General features: G+C 38.2%; 1 protein-coding gene across 2 annotated transcripts in view; it reads left to right on the forward strand.

The window, feature by feature from the left end:
- Window positions 1-20,902, forward strand: part of PAN3 (poly(A) specific ribonuclease subunit PAN3) — a 79,825-nt gene that overhangs the window by 46,026 nt on the left and 12,897 nt on the right. For both annotated transcript variants that reach the window (XM_026675045.2, XM_026675046.2), the window contains 8 exons: window positions 1,822-2,069; window positions 3,284-3,388; window positions 6,385-6,442; window positions 9,354-9,515; window positions 9,831-9,947; window positions 10,040-10,141; window positions 15,622-15,787; window positions 19,028-19,115. In XM_026675045.2, the coding sequence (XP_026530830.2) occupies window positions 1,822-2,069; window positions 3,284-3,388; window positions 6,385-6,442; window positions 9,354-9,515; window positions 9,831-9,947; window positions 10,040-10,141; window positions 15,622-15,787; window positions 19,028-19,115 (1,046 nt within the window). The remainder of the gene's footprint in view (window positions 1-1,821; window positions 2,070-3,283; window positions 3,389-6,384; window positions 6,443-9,353; window positions 9,516-9,830; window positions 9,948-10,039; window positions 10,142-15,621; window positions 15,788-19,027; window positions 19,116-20,902) is intronic.

Raw genomic sequence — 20,902 nt, forward strand, 5'->3', positions numbered from 1 at the left:
AAGTTATTAATTTTTCCTAGTGGCCGAGGGCACAAATCTGTACAAAAGTGTAGATGTGGTTTCAAAATAATACATGAGCAAACACTGAAAAGTCAGGATTCTGGGTTGCTTGATTACAAAATCATTGATGTTCATATTGTTTTGTTTTGACAGACTTTCATATTAAAGTTAGAATAGCTTGAAAATAAATTATACTCAACCAAAATCTCTACCTCTATCAACTGTCCTTCCAAAATTTTGTAGATTTTATAACTAAATAAATAGGAGTTCGGAAACTTCAAATGTCTGAATCGAGATTCTGATTCAAAAGCTAAGTTGTATTAAGATTTCAAATAATTCCAAAATGAATTACTGAATTGAGGTTTGAATCAAGTCTTGTGATTAGTTCCTACATCTTATATTGGGGTCAAAGGAGAGAGAGACTTTCTTTTCTTTGGTCAGATCGTTTGTGCTTCTAGAGTTAAACACTTTTGACTACAAAATGTATAGAATCTAATTAGCTGTCTTTTATTTTGGTAAGGTTGGACTTGGAATCACATGGTGCATGAGTTGTGCTGGGCTAAAACCTCTTGAGAATAGATCTTGCTTAATAAGATCCCTGTGTAGTTGTTCTATGCAGGTATCTATAGCTGTAGATAAATTCAATTTTTTTGAAAGTTGGTTTCAGGACTCAGCAGTATACCAGTTGGGTGATTTTGAGCCAGCCATGCTTTCTCATTCCAACACTTCACAGCAAGGGGAAAATAGGAAGAGAAGGAATGGATGGATGGATGGGTTTTTATGTTATGGAATTTATTGTAAGCTGCTGTGCATGAGTTGGGTGGTCATATAAAGGTGTTTAATAAATAATAATTATATATGTTCATTGCCTTGAGTTAATATAAAATAATAAAAGCTGGATAAAACAATCTAGAAATTAGATGAATAAATAAATGTTGATATTTGGAAAGGAATTTATTTTAAAACAATCTCCTTTAAAGGGAGTAGTTACAATGTTAGAGAAATAAAATTAAACCTGAATCTTTAACCTTGAGAAATTGTTCTGAAAATATAAAATTTCCCTGGAAGAAAGTTATCATTTAAATCGATCTGAGGGATGATGGTTACATTCATTGTTTTGCATAGCCTAGGGAATCTTTACTTAGCATTCTTAATTAATTGTTCTGCAGGGTCAGAGGTTTTTTTATGTCATAGACTAAATTTCATTCATAAAACGATTGTTCCACCAAATTGTTTTTCTTTAAAGATAATGCCTAATAATATTGAATACAAAATATCAGAGGTCGGTAAACTTATACTAGTTTTTATTTGTTTTAACTTTGTCATATTTCCTATAATAAAGATATTTCATTTTCTTATGGGTTATACGGAGAATGAGAAAACTTATTGATGACAGAATAATGCACTTCAGACAATGCTGGAATATTCTGTTCTTCTTCCAGACTGTATCAAATCTAGTTGTTGCCATTTTAGAGGAGATTTAGTATGATATGGAGGGAGGAGAAAATAATTTTATGGAGTTGTCTGCAATGGAATGTTCCTAAATTGTCGAGTTTTGCAGACCACTAGATTGATTATAGGCTGATGCATTGATTTCAGTATGCAACCTTGAGGTCGTGTCAACCAACCTACATGATATATTTTAACAATTTTATTTGAAGACTGAATATAGGCTGAGATTGGGATCATTTTCAGACATCTTGTTCCAAAGTTCTTTTTTCTCATCTGTAAGAGAATTTGTAATTTTTTAAGCTTTAGAGTTCGTGCTGGAACATATCCCTGGTTTATCAGCAAGTCTTTTTCCCTTTTTATTTGCACAAGGAATGTCACTGTCAGCAGGATCTTCACCCCTTCACTCTCCTAAAATCACTCCTCACACATCTCCTGCTCCTAGACGAAGAAGTCACACTCCAAACCCAGCAAATTATATGGTGCCTACTAGTGCCTCTACACCAGTTACTAATGCTGTCTCACAGCCCCCCACAACTGGCCAAGTGATTCAGAAAGAAACAGTGGGTGGAACAACCTATTTCTTTACTGACACAACTCCAGTACCTCCAACTGGAATGGTAAGATTTAGTTTCAGTTGTGAAGATACTTGTCAGCAAAAAATTATTTACTGTTATTTTCATTATTTAATTGCTACCTTTAAATGTCCCTTCTTCATATTTAAATTATCTCTTCATATTTTATAAAGGAGATATTACATGCACTCAGATATGATAAACCATGTTAGCTTTGAGTTAATTCTTGGCATGGTAAGCCACTGTTATCATGGTAAACAGTTATTATAGCTTCCTCCCAAAGTAGCCTTTTACCTTTCTGCATAGGCTATAATTTTTGTACAGTTCTTATCCCCAAGAACAGATGGGAAGAAACTATAGCTCAGTGGCAGAGCTCTGGTGGCAAGGGATAAGGTATCAGTGAAATTTTAAAGAGCTGTTGCCAATTGGAACAGATGTTATTATCTAGATGTCATCAAAATATATGGAAAGTATTTCTGTATTATCATTAGAAATGCTCCTTAATAAGTGGAATTTACAGGGAGAGTTAGCTATTTTTTAGATACAGGGCCACCTGATGCCTCGAGTTTGCCTAGAAGATACTACACATTTGCCTAGAAGACTTTTCTATTTTAAGGGTAGCTAGCTTCTCAAAGAATTTGATTTGTTCTCTGGAAGGAGAGGATTTGTCCAAAATAGAATTTGAACAGTTAGTAACAACAAAATTTTATGAACTGTTAAGTGATTAATAAATATCCTTATATGATAAAATGTGATGCTTGCCTTAACTCGAAATAGAAAACCTTCCGTTATTAATCTCATTGTCATATATAAATATAATCTCATTGTCATATATAGCAAGAGAGTTACTTTACAATATAAAATGTTAAATACAAGCTAAAGTAGCATTAACATTTTAATTAAAATTACATTGCTGAAGGTGTGGGTTTTAAATTTTTTAAAAATTAATGTTTTTCTAAGTAATAGAGCAAAAAAAACTAAGCAAATCTGTGAAATGTTAATAAAAAAATAAGATTTGTAGTCTGAAATAGCTAAGTTAATTTAAAGAAACTATAGTGAATGAATGGTAATAGTATGTTAGAATGAAGTTGCTAGAATTAGCTGGTCCATACAGTATAAATTCAAGCCTATAATAGGCTGTATAGGTTGTAAGAAGCTCATGTGTTATGGTGCTTCCTTGAATGTATTAAGACAGTTTTTAAAGTCTATTGATTTTTCAATTTCTGAAAGTTATCTATTTCCTAACTGACTTTCAATAGGTATTCCCAAATTATCACATTTACCCTCCAACCGCACCTCACGTTGCTTATATGCAACCAAAAGCTAATGCACCTTCCTTCTTCATGGCTGATGAACTCAGACAGGTAAAATCTTTTTAAAATATAAAAATAAGTAATAGATTTTATTCCTAAATGTCTGTACAATGTTTCCTTTAAATTTTGTAAAAAGCTTTATTCAGCACATTGTAAAGCTAAGTACTGCATTGTGGGAAGTGTAGTATATGCACAAGTACAGTCTATTTGAATTTGAGGTGCTTAGGAGAACTAATAGCGGTATTGCATATTTATTTAATCTTAATAGTGGGCTTTGGCAAGGTTTCATATTCATAGTTTTAGTCCTTTTGATGGTAAAGTTCATAATGAAAAAGGCTATGAGTATGACAAATGTAAGCATCCTTGAAAAGATTACTCAAGACTTAAAGGTTTGGATTTTGCAGGTGAAATTGCACTTCTGGCAGAAACCTGGAAATGTTCATAGGACATGATTGCCAGTTTGAAAATAGAGGTTGGTAAAATCACCCTGAGGATAAATAAGAACAAGGTGAAAGTCATGCAAATTGGAAGTCTCCAAGGTAGCATGTAGTTGGTTGTTGGACACAAACCCACTGAGGAATTCGAGAGATTTGCCTATGTAGGCAGTTGCACTATGAAAGGACAGAGACATTGAGAACCAACGTTAATTACAAAAAAAAGCATAACCAATCTCTGCACCAATTTGGTCTAAATAGTAAACAACGCAACAACATGTCTTAGTAGCAATATATGCAAGCAAATAGTGATAAAACAAAAGCTCAGTATTCTACCTATATTGCTCATGAAAAATCTTCGTTGTCAGTTACCAAAATATTCATTCTAACAATGAGATTTTAGGAAGTGACTCATTCAGATTGCAAGACATTGTGAGGAATTGCAAGTTATATTTTGGTGGACATTTTGTATCTGCTGGATAACTATTAACCTGAGGACTGCCATTTGTTGGATACCACCTGGAGAAGAGAGATAGATCCATTAAAATCTACCAAAAATAGTTTAAAGAAAACTTGATAAACATTGGACTCACTTGCAAAGAAACAGAAACCATTAAAATTGACTTAAATTGTTGCAAAAACTTGTTACCCAGTATACTGAAAAATATAGGAGGACCTAAGTCTAAATTCCCAGGGAGGACTTAGTTACTCCCATGGAATGACAGCATTAATAGAATACAACCAAGTTATTATACAGAACAGCATGGCATAAGACTCTGCCTAAACTGGAATTTCATCATAACTTCCTTGGTGCAAGTCCCACTTAATGTAATATGGTTTACTCAATAAACATATAGGATTATAGTGTTAATCATTAATTCTCAAACAGTGAGTACTCATTAAGAGTTACTTAGGTATAGAAATTTTATAAATTTTATAAATAAACAAAATACAGGCCCAAAAGGCCCAAAATTGATGTTGCTATGTGAGACATTTGTTAAGTGAGTTTTGCCCCATTTTATAACCTACCTTGCCATAGTTGTTAAGTGAATTAATGCAGTTTGTTATGTTAGTAATATGGTTGGTAATTGAATCTGGCTTCCCATTGACTTTGCTAGTCAGAAGATTGGAATTTACATGACCTCCAGGACATTGCAACCGTCATAAATATGAACCAATTTCCAAGTGTCCAGATGTTGATCACAAGATCATGGGGATGCTGCAATGGTCATAAAAAGGGCCATAAGTCACTTGTTTTAGGACCATTGTAAGTTAAAACAATCACTAAACAAATGGTTGCAAATTGAGGACTACCTGTACTTGTGAAGGTTTAAGTCTGTAATACTGTTGTATGGTTACCAATATATTTGACAAAGTAACTATACGTATATGACTATAGTACCAACTACAGCCACTGTCAAATTAAGCAGTGCATATCCCTTCCATTGCCTGTCTTTCTCCTGATACGACATGGCACCTTTACCTTGAGATAGCCAGTTATTAGAAGACAAACCTAGTTTAGCTAACATAATTCCTTGTCTGTTGTATGAAGAGTCTTGAAGTCTGCATTCAGTTCATAGGGCAACGTTTGTGTAACAATATAATGCTGTAGAAAAGAAACTGATCATGCCTCAAAGTTGTGGTACAATTGTAAGGAAAACAAACCCCAACCATACTAGAAAGTTTGAGCAAACTGGTTGCTAGGAAGATAAAATAGGAGATTATTCCTGTATTGTTGAAGCTTTTGGAATATCATATTTAATACATGTAATGTGTAGATGTTGATAAATAAATTTTTGCTAGGAAGAATTTTAAAAATCATTTATATGTAAGGCTGTGCAGCATGTTTTTCTGGAATCTATAGTAGTGATGTTCTCCCAGGAAAAGTCTCATTTGGCTTAAATAGTTGCAAACAGGTGTTATATGATCACCCCCACATGATTTGAAGCACCTTTTTGCTTTTGAATCAGAAACCATGTCATAGTTATTTGAGGTCACATGCACTTTGTAAATATACCTGTAAAAATTGCTAGCATGCTTTTTATTTATGAAAAAGAAGTAATAGCCTCTTCTCCAAAATCTTATTCCCTTACAGAGATGCAAACATTTTCTTATGATGATCTGGACTGAATTAAATAGAGGAATGATCTAATGTCCATGCTGTGTTTAAATATGAATCTGCAGCATTGAGAAAAGAAGAGTAAAACAATTGCTAGAGAATAGTGAGAGAAGACAGTTATAAAAATGCTAGGATGAAATGCTACTATTAAAGTGTAGTGTGAAAAATCTGGGATGGAAGATCATTTTAAATACTTGCTTTAATTGTAAGACATGCTGAGGAACAGTCTTGAATTATCTTGGTAGGATTAGGTAGAGTCAGTTCTTAAACCAGAATAATTAATTGGCTATTGGATATCTCAACAATCATATTCAAAAGTTCATAGATCTCAAAGAAATTTACTTTAGGTAAGCTTTACATTTTTGTTAAGCAATCAGACCAGAAAAAAACAGAAAAATACATCAGTTTATTTTTATAGTTTCCCACAACTCCATTTAAAAAACGACATAAATTTTATACGTTATCTGTAAGAGTATAAAATGTTTCACTTATAGGAGCTGATCAACAGACACTTAATCACAATGGCTCAGATAGATCAAGCAGATATGCCTGGTAAGTAATTAAAGATCCTGAATTTTAACTTGTGTTGGTGAAGTGTATTTATGCTTGCTTTCAGCTTCATAACATTACAAAACTACATTTTGTGTGTGTGTGTGTGTGTGTGTGTGTACACACATATGGGTTTACATCAGTGGTGGGATTCAGATATGTTTGCCACCAGTTTGGTGAGCGTGGCTTGGTAGGCACGCTTTGCGGCGTGCACACACTTTGCATGCACGTGCGCGCCAAACATGCACTTTGCGCAGGAGGAGCAGAGGTGTTCTAACTCGCCTCCTGTAAGCCTGCACGGTCCCTGTTGCTTCAGCAGCTGCTGCGTGGCACTATTCTGTGCCGTGCAAAGCAGCTGCATTTCAAATTCAGCAGATAAAAGGGAGCCCAGGTGCCTGGGCGGGCCGGCCCAACACAGAGCAGTGGAGAGAACCGGTTCGGTAACGGCTGCTCATCGCTGCTACCGGTTCACCAGAACTCGGCCGAACCAGTTGAATACCACCACTGGTTTACAGACATGCACGCACACACACGCACACACACAAACACACATGCACATTCACACCTACCATACATTTATTAAAGACATATTAAATCTAAGTTAACCTAGACCCATTTTTCTTGTTATTTCCACGTGCTTGCAGAGTCTGCTTGTTAATATAACCAATTGCTGTACTGTATATAATCAGGCTGGCTTAGTATGAAACTTAATACTAAATTGTATTGAAACTTAATTTAGTTTTTTCTTCATCATATTTTCTTTCTTTCCACAGATCCAAATTCGTTTTTTACTTTCAGCCTAAATCTTAATGCAGATGTTTTGTTTTACTTATTAATTAATAATCCCCCACATTATTTATAATATTTCTTTAATATTAATAGCCATAGGATGGGTTTCAAATTGGAAATGGTATTTTGTATGTGCATCTGGCTCCTAAGCCTACATAGCAAGTCCAATATATGTGTGTTTTATAAATGTTAACACAAATGACATGTTCTTGTTGAAGAGTATGCCTTTACATCTTCTGTTTATTGCGTTTGGTTTAGAATATATCAATTGTAGGATGGTGTACAAAACATCATGATAACTTTCTAATAGTAAAACTTGGTGCAATATTTTCAGTATGAATGGAAAATAAATATCTCTTTTAAGCATAATTTGTATTTATAACTTCTTTGATTGCTTCTGTGGCCATTTCCACATGTGTAGTAGAGTTTTGGATTGTTCCTTTTTTCAAACAAATCTCAAAAGTGATGTTGAATAGAATAGTAGGCTTTTTGAAGTAAAATAGCCAAAATGTCCGCACAAATGTATCAAAAGAAGCTTTCTGGATTGTAGTTTTATAAAACAAAAATCAGCAAATATATGACATGGAGATTTGATCTGTTTTCCTATAGCAAATAGATCAGTAATTGTTTAGACCTGTACAGCAGTTGAATTTCTTCAGCTATTAGTTTGAGCTTATGTGATAAAGGAAGCTAATTACTAGATGAAGGCAATAGATAACTCCAGAATCTATCTAATTAAGAAATCCCTGCTTGTCATGGAAGTAATAGTATTAGTACTCTACTCTACTATCTAGTAGTGAAGTATATTCTAGCTAGCAATAAAGCAAGAATGGCAATTGGTTTTTATGACATTTAACACTTTAGGAGCAGAGCTACAGTGATGTAGATACAGTATATGTGAGCTGGAATAGGTATTGAGAGGACCTCATGAGTCTGGCATGTGCCTTTTTTGGAGCAAACACTATAGCTTTTTTCTACCTTAAAAGTAAAGAACAGATATCATAGACAGAGTTGGCACAAAAAGCCACAGGTTTCTCATTACTGTGTTAAAAAGTTCCATTTTTGCATGCAGTGTGTTTACTGCCTGCCTTGAATCCTTGTGAAGTGCAGAAAATGCTTCAAATTATGCAAATACAGGGACTGTATAGTCATGTGGCTGCTGCTGGTTTTTTTGAATTCAAAGAACAGAGTAGCACAGCTGTATTACCCAGAAAGGGATAGAGGATGGGGGTAAGGCAGGAGACTTTGGAAAGAACCACAGTAACACATTTGTGAGGTTTATGCTGTTCTCGTTAAGTACGTTAGTGTTCTGCAAGTCATTAATTTGACCATCTTAAGGTTGTCTCAACCTTTCATCCTTTTGAGATTGGTAAAATGAGGACTCAAATTGTTGGGGCCAATATGCTCACTCTGTAAACTGCTTAGAGAGAGTTGTGAAGCACTGTGAAATGGTATAGCAATAGCAATAGTACTTAGACTTATATACCGCTTTACAGCCCTCTCTAAGCGGTTTACAGATTTATGTCATATGTTATATATATTATGTTGCCTTCAACAATTTGGGTCCTCATTTTACCCACCTCCTAAGGATGGAAGGCTGAGTCAACCTTGAGCCTGGAGACATTCTAACTGCCAAATTGCAGGCAGCCAGCAGTCAGTAGCCTGCAGTACTGCACTCTGACTACTGCACCACCGAGTGCTATTGATATTAAGCAAGGTAAATTAAGCTTATTTTAAGCTTTCACAAATATTCTGTCCTAAAATTTTACTTTATACAACACTGATGATTTTTGGCTGTCTTAAAACTTTCCCTTTATGATTAACAATGATCACATATATCTTTCTTTGCCTATATTAAAAGTAGCTAATGATGATCACAGTATTTGCAGTAGGACATTTGTTCTTTAATATTTGACTTCTATGCTTCCTAAGGCAAATGTCTTTATTATAAATCAACTGTGTATGATTTGCATCAAACTGTCATTTTAACAGTTTGCCACAATCTCTAACTTTGCTACAATCCTCTAAAAAGTGTGTGCATCTAATTGATCTTCTCTTTGCCTGTAATAACTGTTTTCTTAATAATTTTAAGTAGTGTCTAATGTATTTCTGTAAACTGGTTTAGCTGTCCCAACAGAAGTTGACAGCTACCACAGCCTTTTCCCTTTAGAACCACTGCCACCACCCAATCGGATACAGAAAACAAGCAACTTTGGGTACATAACATCATGCTACAAAGCTGTAAATAGCAAAGATGATCTGCCATATTGCCTTCGGAGGATACATGGTGAGGGAAATCCTAAGTTGTCATCTTTTAAAATTTCAATGGTACAGATAATTAAACCTAAAACATTTGTGCACTTCTATGTATAAATCACAAATTGGATATCAAATTGAATCATTCCTTTAAAAATTCCTTTGAAATAAGAAATAGGAATTTGGCCCTAATAACGATCCATAGAATAGGATATGAAGAAATAAATATGTTTTGTTTTAGTGTGTCTGTTGGTGGCAGCTCAGATTTTGGGACAGATGAGAATGTTCCATTGGAAGTTAATGAGTGCTTGGTATGTGACAGGGGTTCTATTTCTTCTTTCCTCAGGTTTTCGTCTTGTTAATACAAAATGCATGGTATTAGTTGACATGTGGAAAAAAATCCAGCATTCAAATATAATAACATTGCGAGAAGTATTCACCACTAAAGCATTTGGAGAGCATTGTAAGTTTCTCGCTTTAAGATGTTGGCCAATTATATCAAAGAGCATGTATGAGATGCCTACCTAACTCTCACTTTGGTCTCTCTTTGAAAAGCTCTTGTGTTTGCATATGATTTCCATGCTGGAGGAGAGACTATGATGAGCAGGCATTTCAATGATCCTAGTGCTGATGGTTACTTCACAAAACGGAAGTGGGGTAAGGCAAATACATATATATTGTAGTACAAAAATATTGTAACAATGTTATTTGGGGTTTCATTAAAGCATTTCATTGTACACACACACACACACACACACACACACACACACACACACACACATTTTTTAAAAAATCAGGAACACAGAACTCTGTGGTATTGATCCATTTGTTGTTTTGAGGGCATATTGTCAGTTCTCTTACAAAATGGCTTCAGTAAAGAAGAGTTTGTTCCATCACAAAATATCTCCTGTGGTAGATGCAGCAAGTCATAACTTGCCTTATGGTATGGTGGATGATATAAATTTTCAATAAATTTTATAAGCAAACAAACATTGGAGTAACTAGAAGAAAGAAGGTCTAGATCCTTTCTAAATACTCCAGAATGCTCTTTAGCTTCTCAGTTTATCGTCTGAAGAAAACATTCTTCTAAACAAGAATTGTACCACAGTCATTTTCCATGTTTATTTTCTAATGTACATGGAAGGTCCACAATACTTCTTGGAAATAAATATAATGCAAGAAACTACAACCTGCCACAGCCTCATTTTATTTTTTTTAATTCAAAAATATAAAAACCAGACTCTATAAGAGATCTTATAAATACCTACCTACATATGTTCCTAATACCATATGGAAGATTTCAGACAATTAGATCCTTGAGATTCTCCAAAGTCACCACTGTTTTAGTTTTATCTATATACTGATGCTACTCTTAGTTTAGTCCAAACTGGCTTTCCAAAAATGCTTGCTTTATAATGGAATGAACATTAGTTTTATTAACAACTAAAACCAAATCATTATCATGTTGTATCTAAAATCTTTTAAATTCATCTTATTCCTTTAGCATGCATAATCTTGGTCCTTCTGTTTTTTTCCATTGATCTAAATTCTACAGTGCAATACGTTCAAATTTTACTTAATTATAACACTTTTAAAGTAATTTTACTTAATTATAAACTTTTAAAGTAATTTTTTGCATATCATTTGGCCGGAAATAAACTAGTATATTTCATGTTATAAGGTACACAGTTTATTCTAGTGTATATGAGGTAGAACATTTGGGAGGCAGAAAAATGTTTCTGATAGAACTTATAATAGTAGAATACAACTTTTTTTAAAAATATAGGAGTACTTTTGGAACTAAGGGAGAAGATTATTATTACCTGAAGATATGGGAAGAAAAATCATTTGTTTTAAGTGCTTCAATTTATATTTTGCAGTTTTAGGGTGTATTTATTTATAATTTTAAGAGGAGTCTTGATAAAATGCATTCTGTGCTCAGTGAACTAATAATTTAAGAATTTTATTGTTAATTTGGCTTTGGCAGTTGAAAGGACAGAACTGTGGTTACATAGCTGTTTCACATATTAAATTCTGCTGTCATACTGTGGTTAGTCTTTTTTTATTTTGCCATGTCATTTTCTAACACATTTCAGAATGTTATGGTTGAGGATGTGGTGTAAAGGTTTTTTTTTTTTTTTTGACAGATGACTTAAGACATGTCACGTTGAATTTATTTCTGAACTGAACACCTGTGAGCTATTTGATTACATTCTAGCTGTTCAATGAGCAGATTCCAATGTATCCCATTCTGCCTGAAGACTGTGCTTGTGGGTTGAACCTAATTCAAACTTTTTGTGGTCTTTTTTAACAAAAGACAATTTTGCATATTAGCATTAAAAGGCTTGAAATTGAGTACATTGAAGCATTAAAAAGTGTTTTTAAACTGATTTAAACTGGTGATATTTGAAACCACCATGCAGTTTTCTTCATATAGTATAAATATGATTTGCCAATAACTTTTTTCTAGGCTTTTTTTTTTCACCTGATTTTTCCATCTAGCCTACTGCTCTGAAGGTGTTACATCTTACCTCAAAATAAATAATTTGTTTCCTTACCTCAAATTACTTACTACTGAAGTTAGGGTGGAGAAATGTTTTAAATTAAAATCATTTATCAAAATATAAAAGCTTAACCCCCCACCCTTAAATTTACCCTGTAGCTTGTGTTTTATTATATTAACAAAATATATAACACCATAAAACACAAAGCACAATATGCATACATTTTGATGCAAAATCATGAAAATAAAACCAAACACAAAGTTAAGACAGCTAATACACTGTTTCTCCTTAGCAACATAATCAGCAGTCACATACTAGGAACTTCCCTTGAACATGTCTTCCCTTATTGGTTAATGCAGGAAGTTGCACATATTTCACAAGAGCAAGCCCCTATCTCTGGTGGAAGCAAATAAAATATTAATTACCATATTTGCCGGCGTATAAGACGACTTTTTTGCCCTAAAAACATGCCTCCAAGTGGGGGTCGTCTTATACGCCGGTAAATACATTGTCACTGGTGCAAGAGCGACGGGGCGGAGCTCCGCAACTGCAAGCCCCTTCAAGCCCAGCCGAAGTCTCTTCCTCCTCCTCCTCCCACCCACCCACCCACCCTCGCGCCCGGCTCGGGCGCTTGCGGAGGCCAATCTGGAGGTGGGGTGGGGTGGAGCGGGAGGGTCTCTGGCGGGCCGCCGCCAGCCAGCCCCGAGCCGCGTAATGGCCGGGGAGTGGGGGGGAGAAGGTGGTGCGGGTGGACTGTGGCGCCTCCTTCTGGGCAGCGGGGCGCGGGCGGCAATTTGCTCCTCCCGCTTCTCCCTCCCTCTTTGAAAGACCGGGAGGGCTGTGCTTGGGGCGGGGGGGTGTCCTCAGGAAGTTCCTGATGGGACCCCGCTGGGCAGGGCCACCCGGCTCCCGAGCTGCTTTCCAGGGTCCCCTTGGGAAGAAAAGGGTCCGTGGGCGGTGGAAGAAGGCGAGCGCCTCCCTCCCGCCCCTGTCCCGTCCCGTCCCTCCTCTTGTCCCCTCCTCCCCTCCCGCTTAAGAGAGAAAGATCTGCCTCCCTGCACCGAGCTTCCACCTGGCGCCGCGTCTCCCGGCCAGCAGGCTGCGACTTGGGAACCGGCCAAGCGACTTTAAAACCGAGCGGAGGCCAGAGATAGCCGGAATTACCCTCCACACACACACACACACACACACACACAGAGAGAGAGAGAGAGAGAGAGTTGGCAGCTGTCCATCCCCACCCTTGGAGTCCCGATGGCACGCACGCGGGGCTGTCACAAAGAAAGGGAGAGGAATTGAGTGCCAGCCTGAGAAAGGCGAAGCTGCCTCTCTAAAGCATTTTGGTGGCTTTGTAAGTTTGGGGGAAAGGGGTTGGGGGTGTCAATCAAGAATTATATCCAGAATACCCCAAGTGTTACAACTTACTGTATTTGCCGGCGTATGAGACGACTTTTTGCCTTGAAAATCATGCCTCCAAGTGGGGGGTCGTCTTATACTGCGAGTATATAACAAAAACTATATTTTGAGTGGAAATGTTGGGGGCTCGCCTTATACGCCCAGTCGTCTTATACGCCGGCAAATACGGTATGTTTCCACAAAAGCAAAGCGTTTTATGCTACTTTATACTGTGTACCTTTGATTTCACAATACAAATAACTGGTATGTTTGGTTTTGCGTGAGTGCGTTGCAGATTAAGGAAAGCAAGCATTCCCTCATTTGTACAAAAAAAACTTTTTAAAAAATTGCTAGTATTTTATTTTTTGACACAAGTCTCTGGATTGCAACTTACATCATTTTGAATTTTTGATATCATTTTGAGGTCTGATATTTCATGATGCAAAAGATCTTACCATCAGTTTTTTTCTTCAAAAATCATATAGTAATATATTACAAACACTTTGAAAAAAAGTGAAAAACTTGAATTAGCATGTTCATGTCAACCCTTTCAGGATAAGCAACATTATGCAAACTGCAGAAAAGAAATAAGAAATAAAATAAAAACATTAGATGAAAGAAAATATGGCTAAATTGAGTTTACATTAGTGCCATTCAGTGTACCTATTTATACTGTTTGATTATTACAAAATATTTTTGCTTCCAGCATGTTCATGCATTGTCATACATTGCCTTTTGATCTTTAAAATACCAAGTCTCTTTTTGGAATATCATAAATCCCATCCAGATGTCAACCTTCCCATTCTTTTTAAATGTTTCATTCTTTGTTTTGTCTGTCAGCCATAATTCATTCTGATTATATGATCGATCAATCAACTTTGATGAATGACTTTTGCACTTATTTCTTATTCAGCACTCATTGATTCTTGGTCCCATTCTTGGTGCTATTTATTTTACTGCAAATGGTTTTTAAGTGTACCATTACTATTGTATTCATCATTTTAGTTTCTGCCCAACTCTTATTCCCATTAGACAAAGAGGAAAAAAGAAAAATAATAATAGTTGTAATAAATTAACTTTAACCATGAAACAAATACTCTAAGAAAAATATGCAACATTCCAAATGCATTCAAGTCATATATTTAATGGATTTGGAAATTTTGGAATATATTTTTTCTTACACATGCCTTGTAATTAATGTTGATTAATTTGGAGTCTATTTTTTATGGAAAAGCAGAACAAAAGCATAGCTTATCCCAATAATGTCATCTGCCATAGTGTTTTATTTGTATATGTGCCATGTTTTGTTTCATTAGTATAATGTCTCTGCTGCTTTCTTCAACTTAAAAATGACACTTAAGTAAATGATAAAAGAACCTTATTGGTCATAAGCCTCTTTCATAAAGTAGACAACAGTAGCTTTTGGTAAATATATAAACAGGATATAATGGTAATAATTCTCCCAAGTAGTAACTTTTTCAGCAGTTGATATTTTTTACTCTGTCTAAACAAGTAAGCCTGTTTAGCAACATTGCTAAACATTGTTGCTAAAACAAGCAACACAGCTTTTCTCAGCCTGGCAGCTTCCAGATATGTTTTCCAGAACTCTCTGTCCCAACATCTCTAGAAGGTACTGGATTGTGAAAAACTGCACCAACACATCTGAAAGGCCTGTTTCACATGTCTCATAACAGAATATAAGAGTTCATTGAGTACAATCTTTAAGGAACACGGGCGTCTTTCTACTTGAGAGTCACACCAAATTTTATGTGGCATGCCAGGACTACAGGATAAAGGTAGGGGGTGACAGCATCCACACTGGACCTGATTTTAGGTTGGGGGACCCTTTCATTTCTTTTGCTTTTGGGGGAATGAGTGCCTTACACTTCAGCAAGCTTAGAGGCACAGTCCCAAAGGTGCTTTTTCAAGAGGCAACTGGACTTCCTGATTTTTTTTGAAGATGTTTTGCTTCTTATCCATTCAGCTCTGAAGAAGAAGAAACATCTTCAAAGTTGTCTCTTGAAAAAGCATTTTTGGGACAACTGTGACCTGGATGACTGAGAATCTCCATAGACACTTAGAGGCAGAGGTTTTAACCCTAAGAAAAGCCTTCCTAGGCCCTTCTAAAAGGAAGAATTTGGGCTGGCCTAAACGTTTTAGGTATAGTATGAGTTAAAAATTGCCACATGCAGTATAAATCTGAAAATATGAAGTTCATTTATATTCCCAATTCTGCCATAGGTCAGCATGATGGACCTCTGCCCCGACAACATGCAGGTTTGCTGCCTGAGTCCTTGATTTGGGCTTATATTGTGCAGCTTAGCTCGGCATTGCGGACTATTCATACAGCAGGATTGGCCTGTCGAGTAATGGATCCCACAAAGATTCTGGTGACAGGCAAAACAAGGTAAGACATTCTCCTAATATATTACAAGATCTTACAATATCCTTTCAGGGTTATTTTTCTCTCTCCACCACCTGCTTTGCTGCCCCAAAGCTTGCCTTTTGCATTCATCCTGCTAAGAATCATACAGTCCTTCATATTCATCCTAATTAATGGTTCAGCCTAGAAGATGATGTAGGGGTAACATAATTTATATCTAATTATAAGAGAGTTTGGTACAGGCAGTGCTTAACTTAACAACAGTTCATTTAGTGACCATTCAAAGTTACAGTGGCACTGAAAAAAGTGACTTATGACCATTTTTCACAGCTGTGACTGTTGTAGCTTCTCCATACTCATGTGATCAAAATTCAGATCCTTGGCAACTGACTCATATTTATGATGGCTGCTGTGTCCCAGGGTCGTGTGATCACGTTTTGCAACCTTTTGACAAGCAAAATCACTACAGAAGCCTGATTCTCTTAGCAACTGTGTTACTAACTTAACTGCAATGATTCACTTAACAACCATGGCAAGAAAGGTTGTAAAATCAAAACTCACTTAACAAATCACTTATCAACAGAAATTTTGGGCTCAGTTATGGTCATTAATTGAGGACCTGTATATTTAATTCCAGTAGCAAATGGAATTCCAAAACTAAGTTCCTCAGTTCTGAGTACCATTTATTACCATGTAGTTTCCCTACAATTGCAGTCTTAATCTAATTACCGATATACTCGAGTATAAGCCGAGTTTTTCAGCCCATTTTTGTGCTGAAAAAATCCCCTCGGCTTATACTCGAGTCAGATTCCCTCTGAAAAAAAAAATGGTGTGGAGTCGCTGCCGCCGGAGCGCCCCAGTCCGCCGCCTCGGGAAGGGAAAGGCAAAGCGCTTTTTGCCTTTCCCTTCCCGGCTGGGGCTGTTGGGAGTCGCTGCCGCCTGCCTTTCCCTTCCCGGCTGGGGCTGTTGGGAGTCGCTGCCGCCTGCCTTTCCCTTCCTGGCTGGGGCTGTTGGGAGTCGCTGCCGCCTGCCTTCCCTTCCCGGCTGGGGCTGTTGGGAGTCGCTGTCGCCTGCCTTTCCCTTCCCGGCTGGGGCTGTTGGGAGTCGCTGCCTCCTGCCTTTCCCTTCCCGGCTGGGGCTGTTGGAGTCGCTGCCGCCTGCCTTTCCCTTCGGCTGGGGCTGTTGGGAGTCGCGCCGCCCTTCCCTTCCGGCTGGGGCTGTTGGGAGTGTCTGCCCGCGGATGTCAGCAGAGCTTTGCCGCTGCTTCGTCCGGGGTCTCTGGGCAAACACGCCCACCCGAGCGGGCTTGTCGCTCCGCACGCAACGAGCACTGCCCTCGGATTCCCTGTCCGGTTGCCCCCCTTTTGAGGGCGATGGCAGTAAACTGTTCCCGTAGCAGCGGCTGCTCCTCTTTCCCGGCTGGGCTGGTGAACGAGGCTTCGCAGGGCACCTTCGGCTCAGCAATTCTCTCCGCCGGAGCGGAGAGACAGGCAAAGCGGGACCTTCTCCTCCAAGTGCGCCCGGCGCCTTTCTACCCACCCCGGCCCGTCTCTTTCAAGCGGCAGCGACTGCGGGCGGGAGTCGCCCATGGGACACCGTGGACGCGGAAAGAGGGCAGGCGGGAGAAGCTCCTCTCCTGCCCCGCCCCAGGGGGGTGTCTTCCCCTTCTCCCGGTACAGGGAGCTCCGCGGCGCTGGGCGGGCGCCAAAGACGACACTCGGGGCTCGGTCGGAACCGTCCGGGCGCGCCCGATCTGATGCTAGCGCAGCGGCTGCGCGCAGCTTCGCTCCAGCGGCAGCCTTCCAGGCCGGGCCTTTCCTTCCCGAGGCAATGCGGGACTGGGGCCGCACCGGCGGCAGCAACTCCCAACAGCCCCAGCCGGGAAGGGAAAGGCAGGCGGCAGCGACTCCCAACAGCCCCAGCCGGGAAGGGAAAGGCAGGCGGCAGCGACTCCCAACAGCCCCAGCCGGGAAGGGAAGGCAGGCGGCAGCGACTCCCAACAGCCCCAGCCGGGAAGGGAAGGCAGGCGGCAGCGACTCCCAACAGCCCCAGCCGGAAGGAAGGCAGGCGGCAGCGACTCCCAACAGCCCCAGCCGGGAAGGGAAAGGCAAAGCGCTTTGCCTTTCCCTTCCCGAGGCGGCGGACTGGGGCAGGTCCGCCGGCGGCAGCGACTCCCAACAGCCCCAGCCGGGAAGGGAAAGGCAGGCGGCAGCGACTCCCAACAGCCCCAGCCGGGAAGGGAAAGGCAAAAATCGCTTGCCTTCCCTTCCCGAGGCGGCGGGACTGGGGCCGCCCGGCGGCAGCGACTCCCAACAGCCCCAGCCGGGAAGGGAAAGGCAAAAGCGCTTTGCCTTTCCCTTCCCGAGGCGGCGGGACTGGGGCCGCGCCGCGGTAGCGACTCCTGACTCAGGGGGCTCCGAGGAGGGGAAGAGAGTGACTCCTGCCTCCCGCTGTCATCATCATCTTCTTCTTTTAGGTTAGTGAATCAATTAAACCTTTCATGATAGTGAGATCGTTTCCCAAATTAATTATTTTTATTTTTGAAATTTACCAGTAGCTGCTGCATTTCCCACCCTCGGCTTATACCGAGTCAATAAGTTTTCCCAGTTTTTGTGTAAAATTAGGTGCCTCGGCTTATATTCGGGTCGACTTATACTCGAGTATATACGGTAATCTTAAATATCAAATGATATCACATTTGAGGTATGTTGGTTTAAAAAAATTCAATAATTTCTGAAGCTGTGTCAGAGGTAATACTTAGCATGACATCTTCATAAGCATGCAAAGCATAAGGGATAGAAGAATAGACATAAACTGACAATGTATCTTTCTAGTGTTGATTATCTAGGATAAGGGTCTTCAAACTTAGCAAGAATTCTGAGCTAACATGACTGGAGAAGGAATTCTGGGAGTTGAAGTCCACAAGTCTTAAATCTGTCAAGTTTGAAGACCCTTGATCTAGGACAATATACAGCATTCTGTCACACAATTTCTTCTTGAATAGCAAGAGAAAGAAAATGCACAAAACACTTTTCTATTATGTGTTCCTTGCCTATCTGTTCATGCATATATTCTGTCTATCTCACATGAATCACAAACCATACACTTTTAGAATATGATATTATCCTATTAATATGATAATAATAATTGACTAATGGTAGTTTCTTAAACAAATGTTTCTATGGAATTGTTGAAGAGATTGTAGAGGAGGTGAAAAGAGGAGTTTATAAACTTTTCTTTATCTATAATGTTTCTATCCTGAAGGTTGAGAGTGAATTGCGTTGGAGTCTTTGATGTATTAACATTTGATAACAGCCAAAACAATCCTTTGGCTCTAATGGCCCAATATCAGGTAAGATCCCAGTATTGTATCCCTAATTTTATATTATTTACTCACTGAATATTTGTTGGCAATTATCTTGGAGTATCTCTCATATTTTTTTTTTTTTTTTTAATGTATGAAGTTTATTTCCTGTATGTAGCTGCTTTGATGCTTGCTGCTAGTAAACCTTTGGCAATGTTAATTCACAAACTATCTTAATTTACATGTTGGTAATTCAAGATTTTTATTGGTTGTCATTGTAATTTTTGGCACTATTCTCATTATAATCAGACATTCAAAAACAAAAAGCCCTACCTATATAAGGAATGTATAATTCTAAAGCAGATTCTGCAAACCAGATTGGGACAAGCATGACAAGGAATAAGTTCTAATAGATGGTGTTAAAATTGATAAGGGCATATAATTTTTTTAAGAGTTTATATATTGTGAAGCTGCAAAAAATAAGTTACTTGGCAATGGCAAAGATGAAAAAAATCATATTGAACCTAAAACTATTTTTGTAAAAACAAAAGCCGATAGACAAGAGTAGGCAAGAAATTATTTCCTATGCTTTCTTCCCATTCCCAGTCTACCCAGAAGCCTCTCATAGGGTGTGGATCTGTTGATATGGAGGGATAACCCAGAAAATCAAGCTGTAACCCTCTCTATTAGTCCAGTGGAAAGTACCGCTGTCACAGGTACTTGAGAGGCCTTTCATGATTGAGAGGGGGCAAGGATGGAACAGGAAAGTCATCTTCATCATACCTGTCTTGGTTTTCATCATCACACTGACCATATCTAGATTGCATGGGAAAATGCTGCATTTTTTCTTTTCGTAGTAGGATGTCACCATACCTAAAACTAGGAATTGGAAATTACTAGTATGTATACATATATACATACATACATATTAGATTTGTAGCAAATCTGCATGTTTTAACCCTTCTGTTTTTTAATTGGCTTTCAAAAATCAAGCAAATATATGTGTACTTATTCCTGTGTAGTACTATTTAACTCTTTTCAATCCTAAACAAAAAAAAAAAAAAACTTTCCAAATCTGAATGATTTCCATAATTTAAATGACGGGAGTTTGTCCCAAATCTTCACCTCTGTGAAAAATGCTCATGTATTTCCTTGAATTTTTCTTGGTAAATTCTGTACTCCACTGTTTTCAGTTAAAGGAGCAATATATAATGTGGTAAGTTTTTAAAAAATTATTACATTGAAATATGTGAACTACCTTAACCCAGAAACTATTTATACCTTTACACTTAAACAGAATAAATATAATACTATTTTTTTCTCAAATATGAGAGAAGTAGACTTCCTTTTCCAGCTCTTTGGGTTTTTATAATATATATGATATAGGTAAAAATTAAACTCAGTCTTTTAGAGTCCATTTTCACTATTCGTATTGTTGTCTCTTACGGTGTATTGTAGTAGTCTCTTAGTTTGGAAGTCAGATATGTCTTCAGATATTGAAGAAAAAAAGGAACATAATCTCTTAACTATCTTAAGAAAGACACATTGATTGAAATGTTAAGATTCAGAGTTGGTGACAAGCCTCAATCCAAACTGTGAAAGCATTGCTGGGAGAGCAGTGAAATTCATAAATGGCCACCTGAACCATCTCCAGAAAATTGTACATGCCAGGTTGCAAAGGGAAATTGAGACCCAGATCTCTTGCCAGGGTTCACAAACTATTTATTAAACTACTGTCAAAAAAAATCCCTGAAGTTCTTTGATTGCAGGCAGCTTTTCTGAGTCCACTTCTGAAAGTTTTTTCATCACCTGGAACATTTCTGCTGCACACTGCA

Source organism: Notechis scutatus, chromosome 5 (genome assembly GCF_049901735.1).
Source record: "Notechis scutatus isolate UNSWTSFEM ecotype Mainland chromosome 5, rNotScu1.2, whole genome shotgun sequence".
In the NCBI taxonomy this organism is placed as follows: domain Eukaryota; kingdom Metazoa; phylum Chordata; class Lepidosauria; order Squamata; family Elapidae; genus Notechis; species Notechis scutatus.